Source organism: Hypanus sabinus, chromosome 1 (genome assembly GCF_030144855.1).
Source record: "Hypanus sabinus isolate sHypSab1 chromosome 1, sHypSab1.hap1, whole genome shotgun sequence".
NCBI lineage: Eukaryota > Metazoa > Chordata > Chondrichthyes > Myliobatiformes > Dasyatidae > Hypanus > Hypanus sabinus.
This window is the reverse complement of record NC_082706.1, coordinates 188,702,162-188,717,096: the sequence shown is the minus strand read 5'-3', so window position 1 is coordinate 188,717,096 and position 14,935 is coordinate 188,702,162. Positions and strand designations below refer to the sequence as shown.

The following is a 14,935-nucleotide window of genomic DNA, read 5'->3' as shown; positions in this document are numbered from 1 at the left end:
CAATAGTCATTAAACCATGATCACCTACATCTGGACACATAATGATGAAGATATATATAGGTAGGTTGCATCCAGAATTATTTCCAGGTAGTGGACGATTTCCTTCCACACTGCTCTGACGTTTGGGAATCGCGTACTAGGCAAGTTATACAGTGGTTTGCCATTGCCTTCCACTGGGTGAGTTTTTTTTTTAAAAAAGATCACTAGCTCTTAACGGGAGCCAGCTGGATCTGAACTCTGGACCTCTTGCCCCAAAGTCCAGCACTAATGCCGCTACGCCACAGGCCAGACCCTGATGATGAGGAACCAAACTGAAAATATTCCCAAAATAAAAACTCATCCATCACCATTATTTTTCACTTTAAATCTATTATTCCACTCCTAACAGTTCAGTGTAGTTCCACAGCTTTCACCTTAAAATTTGGAAATTAAACCATGTACACCAAAACACTAATACATTAATATAGCAGTGGCCTTACTTTTGACTTGAAGGGAAACTTTTATAATTTTCTCCAGAGCTTTTTAGGATGGTCAAACTTCATGACATATCAAATGCTTATTGAAGTCCATGTATACTCAGCAGCAACTTTATTGGGCATGCTCGCAGTCTTCTACTGTTGTAACCCATCTACTTCAAGGTTCGGCATATTGTGCATTCAGAGGGGCTCTTCCGCAAACTTCTGTCGCAACACATGGTTATTTCAGTTACTGCCATCTTATGTCAGTATGAACCAGCCCAGCCATTCTCCTCTGACTCCTCTCGTTAACAAGATGCTTTCGCCCACAGAAATGCCACTCACCAAATGTTTTCTGTAACTCTAGAGAGTGTTGTGCGTGAATATCCCAGGAGGTCAGCAGTTGTTAAGTACTCACAAACAATCAATCCGTGGTACAAGTCATGTACATCACATTTCTTCCCCATCTGATGTTTCATCTGAACGACTCAACGCAGATGTTTGGTCTGCGGAGGTTCAGATGTCATCAAAAACCTTGGCAAACATCTATAGATGCACGGTGGTAAGTGTGCTGACTGGCTGCATTACTGACTAATATGGGAATACAAGTGACTTCGAGTTGAAAAATCCTACGAAAAGGTGATAAATTCAGCCCAGTACCTCACAGATAGAGCCTTCCCAACCATTGAGCACATCTAAATGCAACATTGGTGTAGAAAAGCAGTATCCATCACCACCCAGGCTATGCTCTTTTCTCACTGCTACCATCAGGTGGAAGGTACAGGAGCCTCAGGACTCACATCACCAGGTTCAAGAACAGTTATTATCCCTCAACTATCAGGCTATTGAATAAAAGGGGATAATTACACATTCTATTTCTGGTGTTCCTACAATCAATGCTCTCACTTTAAAAACTCTTATCCTGTTATTTCATGCTCCCATTACTTATATTTGCATTTAGACATTTTGTTCACGTATCCTGTTTATAGCTACTGTTCTATAATTTGCTAACTAGGCTTGCAGGAAAAAGAATCTCGGGTTTTATGTGGTAACATGTATGTACACTGATAATAAAATCTAGCAGACATAGTCATGTTAAAAATGGCAGACAGAATTTAATGCAGACAAGAGCGAGGTGTTGCACTTTGGTAGGTCCGACCAAATCTTACACAGGGCACTGATGAGTGTGACAGAAAAAAGGGATCTGGGAATACAAGTCCATAATTGATTCAAAGTGACATCACAGGTTGATAGGATTGTAAAGAAAGCTTTTGGCACATTGCATTAACAAATCAAAGTCTTGAGTACAAGATAGAATGTTATGTTGAAGTTGTATAACACTTTGGTGAGGCCTAATTTGGAATATTGTGTGCAGTTTTGGTCAAGTACCCACAAGAAAGACATAAACAATGTTGAGAGCATCCAGAGAAAATTTACAAGGACTTCACTCCTCAGAACATAGAAGATTGGAAAATTGATAAAGGTATACATAATTACGAGCAGTATAGATAGGGTAAATGCAAGCAGGCTTTTTCCACAGAGGTTGGATGGGACTACAACCACAGCTCACGGGTTAACAGTGAAAGGTGAGAGGTTTAAGGTGAACATGAGTGGAAACTTCTTCACTCTGAGGGTTGTGAGAGTGTGGAACGAGCGTCCAGCACAAGTGCTGCCTGCAACGTGAGCGGTTTGGATAGGTACATGGAAGGTAGAGGTATGGAGGGGTATTTTTCCCAGAGCAGGTTGATGGGAGTAGTCAGTTTAAAGGGTTTGCCACTGACTAGATGGGTCGAAGGGGCTGTTTCTGCACCATACTTTTCTATAACTCTATAAAGTGGCTGTTGAGTATATACATATCAACAAAAATCACAAAAATCTACTAGTTCCCAAGACCCAAAATTCCTTTAACTTGTTTAACTTGCTTAACACTTACTTTTTTTTAACTCAATCTTCATTTTTCTAAGAGATTGTCAATTCTGTCAGCTGTCACTAAACACCAAATGCTAATAAAAATAATTCCTGGCCATCATTTCAGCTAAGTAGTGTTATTAAAGGAACTGAAGAATAGTGCAAGTGTTTACATACAAACTGGATGAGTAAAATTGTGACTATTAACTAGAAGCAGAAACATGAAATGAAATAATGGCATAATAAAAATCAAAATTGCAGAGGAAAATAAAACTAAAACTAGAATACAAGTTATCAGGTGAATTCACTAATTTTTAAAACTTATAGTAAAATCATTCTATCAACAGCAAGCTTTATGAATTGGAAATTTAAGCCAAGATCATGTCTGTACAGTATTAATTCAATATTGAAAGTACACACTATCAAATTTCAGCTGAAAAAGATGCTCCTTTACTCATATTTTCAAGAGGCTAAATTTAATATGGCCATTAATGTTCCCATTAAGTAAATATTTTGCCACAATAAAATGAAACTTTTTGAAAGGACTAAATTTTAGCAAAAAAAACACTAAGAATCCAGCCATGCCATTCATTTCCAACGGGTGCAGAATATTATGTGTTTAAGAAATATGTATACACCTTAAAAAGATTCTGTGATGTTATACAAAATTTACTGGGAAATAAATATTTCTCCAAAACTAATGTTGGACTTTGTTTGAAATATCCAATTAAAGGTCACACAGGGGAATGCAGTTTCCTCAAACAAAATACTGCCAGACAACCCCAAAAAAGCATCAATGACTAATCAAGAGTACTTTTAAAGTATCGAATACATACTGCTTTGAAGCTCAAAAATTACAAACACATCTAGGCACTACATTTTCCCTGCTACGTTGAAAAATCATGAGACGCATTCAATGTCCTGGTTAAAATATCCCAAATCTCAGAACAAGTTAAATTTGCAAATGCTATTATCTATATTTGGCCAGATAGGCCACAGAATGCTTCAATCAAATGACAAGTGATTAAAAAAAACTGGGGAACAATTGCCTTGAATCGGCTCTATCCATATTATGAATCAAAGACTTCAAAGCATACCTTAATGTGACAGCACATAACTATATGGATCAAAACACAATGAAAACTCTATAGTCTTCCTCAAAGTCACAGAATTTTAAATACCTGGACTCTACTAATTTAGCTTTTAAATTACATTCCTTACTATCATTTTTCCCCAATTAAGAGTAATCTTGAAATAGCTTCAAGCTTGCACTTAACAGAAAAGTTCTCCCACAAATCCTCCACCTGTGTTGTTACAGAAACTGACATGCATGAGGTAAGAAAGGTGTAGAACTGAAAAGGAAAAAAATAAACATGCATACATAAGTGACTGACAGCAGACTCATCTAGGACAGATGCAATTACCGTAACTTGAGAACAGCCTGTCCTTTTAGATTGGTACAATACCTTTCACAAGGCAGCTGTGGCTTTTCAAATTACCCTCTCTATAAATGTGGTCTAGGGGAGTTGCAAAGAAGCATTATAAAGGAAGGTTTATATAACTGCCAGCACAAGTGATTCTAGCACATTTTAATGTTGACTTTTATACTCTTCAATTAGCAAATACTCTTGATTGGCATAACTGAGTCATTTACCAAGAAAATATTACTCCCACAGCCTTATTCTATGTTGATTGCATCTACATCCAAATTTTCATTAATTAAATAATGGTTTGTTTGCTTTCAGTCTGCTCTCATGTACAAAATACAAAAAGCAGCAAGAATTGCGTTGCCAGACACGTTTGAAAAAAATTCATCCGTTATTAACTAGTATAAAGATAATCTCTTTCAGCTATTCTAATTCCATGACAGAATGAAACAAATGCAATAATTGAAATAGGTCTGTAAATGGTGCGCCAGAAATTTATAACTGTCTTGACAATGGACTGAAAGCAGATTCCAATTCTTGATTTCCCTTCAAAATATAGTGATAATTCAAGCTAATACCACCGGGAGTAAAAGCAGGTACATCTAATTTATTACATTTTGATTGCCTGCAGAACCAAATCTCTAATTTACTTCGTAGATTAAAATGGATCTGCTTAGTGACAACCCAAACCATAATTCCCCACGTTTTGCAGCTTTTAAAACATTTTAGTAAAATTCCAAAGGGTTTTTAGGGAAGAACTCAAAGTCTGATGAAAATATTTCTAACTTCGATTATTTTAATATTGCAGCTTCACAAAAACACCCCGTTCACATTCCAGGATTGAGTGGATTTGAAAAAAAAACTGACGCCGACCAACTCAAAGTTCGCGACTCTGCATCAAATTCTCAAAACAAGATTTCTTTGTGGCTTTGTGGAACTTAATGAATTTAAAGTCGCGTTACAGCCCAAGAATTCAAGCTATCAGTTTGCCTTTTATCGGTGCCTTCTCCTCTCGATTCCCCGAACAGCGTATACTGGTCAGTAATGTGATCCCCCAAAACTCCCCGTCGCAGCTATGTCCTGATCCAGCGACACGATGCCATGTAAACAGGGTACGAGATCAAATTCCGTTCCGATCAATAGATCTGAACCGAATTCAATCTGTCCTGCACAGGCCGTCGGGAGTTAGGGGTGGGGGGTGGGATTTAGCCAAATGGGACGGGGGGGGGGGGGGGGAAAGAGACGTCCCAAAGCCATAAAGGCTAATGTACCCTGAGGGGCTACTAACGTAATCCGAGCTCTTAAGTGTGAAGTAAATGGAGTCACAGCAATGGCTACTTTACGCCCCCTACCCTTGCTGGAGAGGCCGAGGCTGCTTTTAGCAGGGTAATTTTTTAGTTGCCTCACCTCCATACAGGCAGCTGTAGCCACAGCCGCAGGGTCATTCTCCCGGTGCTCGGCGTAGAGGTGGTGCCGCAATAACGTGGTCCTCCTGTAATTGCGACTGCCTTTCACGAACTTGTTGCGGTTATTGCAGCTCCCCGTGCCGCTGTTCGCCCGAAGGCACCAAGAGCAATACATAAGGCCTGTCTCCTGCTCGTACTGAAGCCACGGGAACTCCTGCAGCCACGACCTCTGGAAAGTGCGCTGCTGCGGTAACAAGAAGGACTGCGGTCTCCCCAACAGGGTTAAACCGGCTCCTGGCCGGCTATAACTGCTCGTTTCTTCATCCTCCTCCTCCTCCTCTTCGTCCTCTCGTCCGACTCGAACTCCAGTGCCATCCCCGGGGGTCAGGGCAGGCCCTTCGCTCCTGGGTCCGTTCGCCGCCTCCTCCTCCTCCGACTCGTTGCTGCTAATGGAGCCGCCGTCCACCACTCGCACCGACACTTCTTGCTCTGGGTACACATCGTCTACCACCACCGTCTCCACCCAGTCCTCCTCCTGATCCTGAGCGGCCTTCTCCTTGGCTCCGTCTCCGCCGTCCACCGCAAGAAGAGCAGCCGGCTTGTTCGGACTACTCCGGCCGAGGGCCCCATTGGAGGCCTCCGTGTTGTTGTGGGTATCGAGATCAGCTTCTATTTTCACCGCGTTGGCGGCGGCTCCCGCTGCCCCGGTTCGGAAAGCCAGCGAGCGCCTGTTCCTCTCACCGGACATTGTGTGTGTTTGTGTGGCGCCGATCCGATTCGAGCCAAGGTGGGGGGGGATGGGGGAGGCTTTTCGCTTCCCGAGATTCCCTTTCCTTTCGTTCCTCCGGCGTCAGGTTAATTCGAAAAGTTAGGAGCGGGTCTCGTACCCTTGTGCCTGCGGGGCCCGGGCGCCGAGTGGAGCCTGCGGCTCGCCGTCGCCCAGCGTCCGTTCACTCGCCTGTTTTTTGTCCCGCTGCGAGCGGCCGCGCGCCCAGGCTCCCTCCCTCGCTCGCTCGCACGCTCCGTGGGTCCGCGCGCCCCAGCGCCAGGTCGCAGCGGTCTGAGTCCGCGAGACACGCAGCGGACGCCAACGGCCAACCCTGACTCCCACACTGCACCGCGCCGCGCGAACCGCCGGCTGGCTGGTCGGTCGGCCGCGGCTCTCCCCCTGGCCAGCCAATGGCCGGGTCACCCTCGCTCTGTGTCCGAATCCTGGCCAAGCCTCCTTCCCCCTTGCATGTCAACGAGACTCTCCTCGCGACTTATCCACCTGAGATCGTTGCGCCTGACATTAATGTGCAGAGTCACGGTAAACACACTGGAATTACTCTCCTGGTTGAACTAGCGCCGGGTTACTCCGGCACTGGATTCCCTCCTCGTCCCTTTAATGCCGGGGGTGCTGTTGCTTTTGCGGGTTATTGTTTGTTCAGGGATACACTGATCAGATGTGGAATGTACAGCACTTTGAACTACTGAATACTGAATTAAGATAATTTAACGACGTGGTTATTAAAGGGCGGTAGAATAAGATGAATTTATTATAAATACCTTTATTCAAGCCGATTTTTAAAAAATGTTAGTATCACTTCTGTTTTCTCCGTTAATCTGTTGCTGAAGGTTGTGAAGATCTTGAAACAACGTGATAGGGGTGGTAGAAAGAGGGTGAGCTGTAAGTAGCAGACAGAATTGGCCATAGGCAGAAAGTGACAATAAAATAAAAAGAAAGTGTTGCCACAGACTGGCAATGAGAACAAGAGGAGACAGAATGTGATACACCGTTGCCAAATCTGTGAGATTTGACTTAAAGAGCATAAAAATATAACGAGCTGCTTCCTGGTGGAGCAGCACCAGTGGAGAGAAAAAGACAGTCGACATTTTTGAGTCAGAACCCTAAAGACCAACCTCTCAAAGCACTCCATCACAGAGGAATTGAGATAGGTTACCCCGTTTTTCTTGGGCACCGGCATTATTGCAACCTATTCGAAGGAGGTGGGTACTTCAGACTGCCAAAGCGACAGGTTAAGTTATTGGTGAACACAGGTCTTTGGTACTCAGCCAGGTACCCCTGTCTGGGCCAGCTGCTTTCCATGGATTCACCTTCGTGAAGGATGTTTTCACGCCAGCTTCAGAAACTGAAATCACAGGGTCATCATGGGCTGTGAGAGTTCGTGAATGTGCCTCCATAGTCAGGGCAAGCATGAAAAGGTATTGAGCTGATCTGGAAATGAAGCCCCCCAACCGAACATTGATTTCTTGAATTTCCAGTAATCCCCTTCTCTATTCTGCATCCCCTTTTCCCTCTCTCACCTTATCTCCTTGCCTGCCCATTGCTTCCTCTGGTGCTCTTCCCTCTTTTTCTTTCTTCTATGGCCTTCTGTCCAATTCTATCAGTTTTCCCCTTCACCAGCCCTGTATCTCTTTAACCATAATCAGCCTTCTGGCTCTACTTCACCCCTGCCCCTCCCAGTTTCACCTATCACCTTGTGTTTCTTCCTCCCCTCCCTCCACCTTCTAATTCTAACTCTTCATCTTTTTTTCCCTGTCTGCTGAAGGGTCACTACCCGAAAATTCAACTATACTCCTGTCTCCCTCTTGATTATTAAGAACCTGCCTTTGAAAAGATCCTGCTTTTATCTGATCAATTTTTTTTTCGCAATCATGTGGTAGCTTTCATCACAAATTTTTTGAACTTGCTTATTCTCCCTTTCAGTATAATTCTTATTCTTCGTGTTAGACCATAAGACAGGAGCAGAATTAGGCCTTTTGGCCCATCAAATTTGCTTCACCATAGTTTAAATTGTTGGTCCAGACATTGTGGGCTGTAGGTCCATTTCCTGTGTTGTACTCTTCTAAATTCTATCTCTTATTGCCATTAATTGCCCATGGTGGGCAGATCTCATACCAAATCTGGGAAAACAGAATGGTACTCTGAGCTCTACTACATCAAATTATGTCTAGTAGATCATACAAAACGTTCTTAAAATATTCTTAAAGTTTCACTAAAAATCAATCTCCTCAACACCTCATGGAAATTACAGACCTGTGTTGCTCAAGGTGGGATCAGAGCATTTGAAAATGCATCAGGTATCTTGATTTCAATGTGGGAGTATGCAATAGCCCTGCAGAAGGAGTGAGAGGACTGAACTTCATTCTAAGCAGCCCACAATCCTCATCTGTACTGGAGTCTGAAGATTCTGCATTGGACTCTTTTCCCATCTTAAAACCCACATAACTATAGTGGAAATAAGTCATGCTTGACCCCAGGTATTTACCTCAGGAGAGGATGAGAAGATTTATCAAAATGCTTAGAACTACACTTGCAAATAAAGACATGAAAATCTATCTAGAGGTACTCATAAGAAGGATAATTTCTAGGAAGGTATTTTTATTAAGCAAAATGTTGTAAACTGTGAAGGTGTTCCTTATTAGTTTTAAACTAATGTTGCATTCATTTAAGTTTTAAAAAACCCTAGACATACAATTACCTGAAATAATATTTATATTGTATCAGACATACAGTAATAAAATCATATTTAATATACTCAACAAATAAAACCTACAAGATTTTCAGAATTCTTTACAGCGTGGATACATTTTCACATGGGAGAATTCCAAATAAATGATTAACCGTCCCAAGAAAGTGGCTGGCCTATTTAAGACAAAAATAGGGCATTTTGAGGAACTCTCTTCCTCAAGGGCTGTTGAAAGCAGGATCCTTTCAAAGACAGGTTCTTGATAATCAAGAGGATGAAAAGTTATGGCCAGTAAAAGGGATGTCAGAAATCAGATCAGATATTATTTTATCTAATGGTGGTCACCTTAGCTGGGGGAGGGGGTGAGAGGTCTACTCTTTCTTCTAATTTATGGTGGCTTCATTGAGGTGGTGCTAGAGAAGATGTGAGTCAATTTGTCACCGGTGTTTGGGTACAATGGTGCTGATGAATCTCATGTTGATAGAGTTTGAGATGTTAAAGGCAAGGATTCTTCCTATGCTGTTCTTGGGTGACTGATTAATGAGACTTCTGGGAGGTGTTTGTGGACATTAGACTTCCCCCTCTTTTATTCTCTGATTCTACTACACTTCAAGTTGGAATTATTATCATTTTCTCTGTTGAAGACTGATTCAGAAACCCATTTCATAGTGAACTCCTCTGGTGGTGATGTTCTGTGGAGGTGTCTTTTTACTCCCCTTACATCCAGCTCGTCCAGAGAGATTCATATTTCTATTGCAAATCTAATAACCCTTACACCTCTTCCTGGTCTACTTAAAAAAATCTGTCTTAATTTCCCAACTTAACAATATCTTGCAGGCTTTTGAGGTCTGTAAACCCAAGGCAGCCTTGCATACACTTTCCCCATAATTCATGAGGTTATGTCATCCCAGGAGCACTGAGGTAGTCTTGGTTAACTTGGTATTGTACCCTTTCTAAACTTCCTTAATAGTGGATTTGTCATCATTCAACATTGACTTTGTGTTTTAAAGCATTTTTGAAATGCATAATTGGTTATAAGTATGCATTTAAAAATTAAAAGTAAAAACCATTGTATAAGAGTTCAATAAAATTTTATATGCAGTTTTCATTGGTTATATTTATATTTTCATTGGTTTTTTTTGTTTCATGGATCTCAACTGAGAGCTTACATCAAAGGTTGTATTTTTATATTTGAAATTGACAAATGTGTCTAGTTTCTGTATGACATATGGTAATGCAAGATTTAATATTTTTTAGTGAATAAAGTTTAGTTAAGTTGATTTTATTTTCTTTCTGAATGATTTCCCAATGTGATATCAGGATTTGGTGCCAGGAAACACTGTGATGAACACTTACAGTGTCCTTTGGCAAGACTAAATATTGAGAACAGGATGACTTGAACCCACCTCTGTCTGATATCTGGAATGAGAATGCATGTAAGTTATGTTTATAAAAGGCTATCGGATAGCTAACATGGAGCCTTCAAAGGTTTTGATTAAAAAAATAATCAAAACTGAATATTTAGAATGTGTTCTCTACTGCTTTATTTCAATCATGAGTCATAAATTATAACAAAAGTATTTCAACATAAACAACACTGCATCTGAGAGTTAAACTTAGCAAATGGGCTTTGTGGGAACAAATAACCCCAAACCATTAACACGGAAAACTACCTTTGAATTTGTACTTTTTGAGACGCAAAATAGCTGGCATTTTTTTCACTCTGTGAAAGATACTTCCATACTTTTAGAAGTTTCTTTTAACAACTGTTGGAAGAAATCCCATAGAACTTCACACACATTGAACTACTTACAGTGGCTGTTGGGACAAACATCAAAAAAGAATGGTCTTTGGATTTCAGAAATGGATTAGATTTTTTTGTCTAGATTTTTTAGATAAAAAGCAATTTAGTCCAGAGTGTTATCAATGCCATGCAGCAAAAATGTTATAATTAAACTACAAAGATTGGAGATTTGTCTTTGATGTATTTTGATCTTTACAGGACGACACTGAAATAAGCATTTGTATTGAGAATTTCAGTTATGCATTATAATTTGAGCTAATCCTTAACCACATTTGGAACTTTAAACTATCTTTTTCTCAATTTTTAGTTTACACCATTCAACATACAGGATGAAGCCCTCAAATCTGAATGCCATTCTTATCTCTGTAGATGAGGTGCTTGCAAATGACAGAAACTATGTTGTCTATTTTCTCTTCTGTGTTTTTAAAATTTTGCTGGTTGAGGAAAAGAAGACAAAAATCTCTATTCCAGCAAGAAGATTCTAGCCACCAATCCTAGACAGTCATTACTGAGCACTACCCCTCACCCTGACCCATCAATATCCTAAAGTTGCATTGGCCACATTTAATTGGATTGACTAAATTAACATAATGACTACAAGAACAAGTCAGAGGTTGAGTATTCAGTGGCCTGTGACTCAGCATTTGGTCTATCTGAGGTTTTTCTTTATCCACAAGGCACCAGTCAAGATAGTGATGGAATACTCCACATCTGTGTGGATATGTGCAGCAATGACAGCTTAACACCGCTGGAGCACAGCTGCTTGATTAGTAACTCATCCAATACCCAGAACAATACTCCTTCCACTATTCCTGCCCTGTGGCTGCAGTGTTTATTAGCTCACTGAAATTTCTTGAATAGCATTGAGTTTGGAAAGTGAATGACCTGCAAGCTCTGCCATAAAGGTTACTAAAATTATGTTCAATTTGAGGGATGGATTGTGAGTAGGGCCTGTGACCAAGATTAGTAGCTGAGGCTTTCTGTGCATGAGGGTGCAGCAATCCTCACTATAATATTAATTAGCTCCTGAAAGCAATATAGGTTAGACAGCTCAAATTATGTCCAGTATCTGTGGCCGATATGAAATGATATTGAATATGTTTAAGAAGAAGAGACAATGCAAGAGATATCCATTTCTGTATATTATTTGAAGCACCGTAGTCTTCAAATCTCTGTATCAATACATTCAAAATCAACATTCTGGGGTATTCAGAAAAAAAAACTATATATACAGTATATATGTGTGTTTACTTTCACAAAGGCAAACTGTTAACTTCCTTCCAGAGAACCAAGCTTTTCCCACTGACCTATGCTGGGATGCTGTGGTCACCTTTCCTCTCTGACAGTGGTCTGTGGGTTTCTGTATTTTGCAGCATCAACCAGTCTGAGATTTCCTCATGTTCACTCTTATGTATGTATCTCTAGTAAAGTAAAATCGGGGAGAGAAAGATTGTGGGAAGGATGATATTTCAAACATTCTTACAGTTTATTATGCCTATGTATACATTTCAAACAAAAATCACCTTGAAACTACATTTAACACTGGCATTAGACCTGTACACATTAGTATAGTATATCAATATTATATGGTGACAGATCTCTGTACACCAGTACTTAACTCATTATATGATCTCAAGCTTATGTCCACCAACACTATACCACCTGCCCCTTTGGAATGGATGATCTGTGCTCACCATCCAGGTCTAGATTGAAACTAGCCTTGGGCCCAGAAGACTGGACTAGGGATGGCATAGTGGCAGGATGTCTGGTCCTAGGGGCATTGATGCCTGTTTGGGTTCTGATTCCTGGACCTCAGACCATTATAATCTCTGGGTCTCTGATCCTTGGCAACCATCGTGTCCCTAAGCATGAAACACCATGGAACTTAAGAAACCTTGAACACATCACTTAGTGAGGTCACTGAGCCCTTCACTGACCTGCTCAACTATTCAGTATAATTATGGCTGTTCCTTTATCTCAATACCACATTCCCACACAATCCCCAAGTGCCTCATTGCCTTTTGTGCTTAGAGATCTATCTCTTTAAATATAGTCAACAACTTGGCCTCTACAGGCTTCTATGGTAGAGAATTCCACAAGTTCATTACTCTCTGAGGGAAGAAATATCTCTTACATCTGTCTTAAACATTTAATTTTATGCTTTAGCTCACTGGTTTCAGCCATGCCAGCCAAGGAAAATAAATTCCCTGCAATCCAGCCTGTTGTGCCTTGTCATAATTTTGTACCTTCCCATGGAACCTTATGTCATTCTTTTAAACTCTTAAATAGAAGCCTGGTTGACACAATCACTACTCACTCAACCAAGAAGTCAGTCTGGTGAACCTTCTTTTTTGCAGTGTACATAAAACGGATGACTTAACATCCATGTTATAATGCATATGCTATGTATTTGCCCATTCATCTAACAAGTCAAAATCACGCTGGTGTTACATCTTTCTTCAGTTCATACTACCACCCTCAAACCCCAGCTGCTGACTTAGAGATGTTACATTGATGTTGAATGTGAATATTTTGCCTTAAGTACTGAACTCTGCAGCAGTCTGTCTGTCATTCTGTAAAGTCCCCTTTATTCCTTTAGTTTCTAATCAACCAGTTTACAAACCATGGCAGTATGTTATCCTCAGTATTTTAATCTTGTATGCTGATCTCTAATGCAAGACTTTCCAAAGTTCTAAAAACACTACACTACACTACACTACACATTGTGGACAGTCAAGGTATTTGCCCTGTCTCTGATCTGCATTCGTAATCTTCACAGAGCAGATCATCAGTGCTTTAAAGTACATGCTTAGAGTTATTTTCTGTAACTCCAAAACATAAAACTAATTGAAAGAAAACATGGAACTTGGAATAATGTGTGTACTCCAGTTTCGGTTTTACTTTAGTGAGGCACTAATTTATGATGTGGTGGCATAATAACGTATGCTATTCGTGTACCTTGACATACAAAACATAGAAAACCTACAGCATAATACTGGCCCTTCGGCTCACAAAGCTGTGCTGAACATGTACTTACTTTAGAAATTACCTAGGGTTACCCAGACCCTCTATTTTTCTAAGCTCCATGTACCTATCCAAGAGTCTCTTAAAAGACCCTATTGTTTCCGCCTCCACCAACGTCGCTGACAGCCCATTCCATACACTCACCACTGTCTGCATAAAAAACATAACCCTGACATCTCCTCTGTACCTACTTCCAAGCACCTTAAAACTATGGCCTCTCATGTTAGACATTTCAGCACTGGGAAAAAGGCTCCATCTATCCACACGAACAATGCCTATCCTCATCTTGTACACCACTATCAGGTCAGCTCTCAACCTCCACCACTCCAAGGAAAAAAGGCCAAGTTCACTCAACCTATTCTTGTAAATCATGCTCCCCAATCCAGGCAACATTCTTGTATACCTCCTGTGCACCCTTTCTATAGTTTCCACATCCTTCCTGTAGTGAGGTGAGCAGAACTGAGTACAGTACTCCCAAGTGGGGTCTGACCAGGATCCTATATAGCTGTAATATTACCTCTCGGCTCTTGAACTCAATCCCATAGTTGATGAAAGCCAATGCACCGTAAGCCTTCTTAACCACAGAGTCAACCTGCGCAGCAGCTTTGAGTGTGCTATGAACTAGGACCCCAAGATCACTCTGATCCTCCACACTGTGAAGAGTCTTACCATTAATACTATATTCTACTATCACATTTGACCTACCAAAATGAACCACTTCACACTTATCTTGATTGAACTCCATCTGCCACTTATCAGCCCAGATTTGCATCCTATCAATATCCTGCTGTAACCTCTGACAGCCCTCCACACTATCCACAACAACCTTTGTGTCATTGGCAAATTTACTAACCCATCCCTCCACTTTCTCATCCATGTCATTTATAAAAATCATGAAGAGAACGGGTCGCAGAACAGATCCTGAGGCACACCACTGATCACCGACCTCCATGCAGAATATGACCCATCAACCACTCATTGCCTTCTGTGGGCAAGACAATTCTGGATCCACAAAGCAGGATCCCCTTGGATCCCATGCCTCCTTACTTTTTCAATAAGCCTTGCATGGGGGACCTTATCAAATGCCTTGCAGAAATCCATATACACTACATCCACTGCTCTACCTTTATCAATGTGTTTAGTCACATCCTCAAAAAATTCAATCAGGCTCGTAAGGCATGACCTGCCTTTGACAAAGCCATGCTGACTATTCCTAATCATATTATACCTCTCCAAATGTTCATAAATCCTGCTTCTTAGGATCTTCTCCATCAACTTACCAACCACTGAAATAAGACTCACTGGTCTATCATTTCCTGGGCTATCTCTACTCCATTTCTTGATTAATGGAACAACATCGCAACCCTCCAATCCTCCTGAACCTCACCTGTTCCCACTGATGATGTAAAGATCACTGCCAGAGGCTCCACAATCTCTT

The 14,935-nt window shown here is 41.0% G+C and overlaps 1 protein-coding gene across 1 annotated transcript in view; it reads right to left on the bottom strand.

Moving 5' to 3' along the window:
- Nucleotides 1-10,103, bottom strand: part of zbtb10 (zinc finger and BTB domain containing 10) — a 106,265-nt gene extending 96,162 nt beyond the window's left edge. The window contains exon 1 of the mRNA XM_059983520.1: nt 5,198-10,103. Coding sequence (XP_059839503.1) covers nt 5,198-5,944 — 747 coding nt within the window. The 5' untranslated portion in view covers nt 5,945-10,103. The remainder of the gene's footprint in view (nt 1-5,197) is intronic.
- Nucleotides 10,104-14,935: the final 4,832 nt, after the last annotated feature.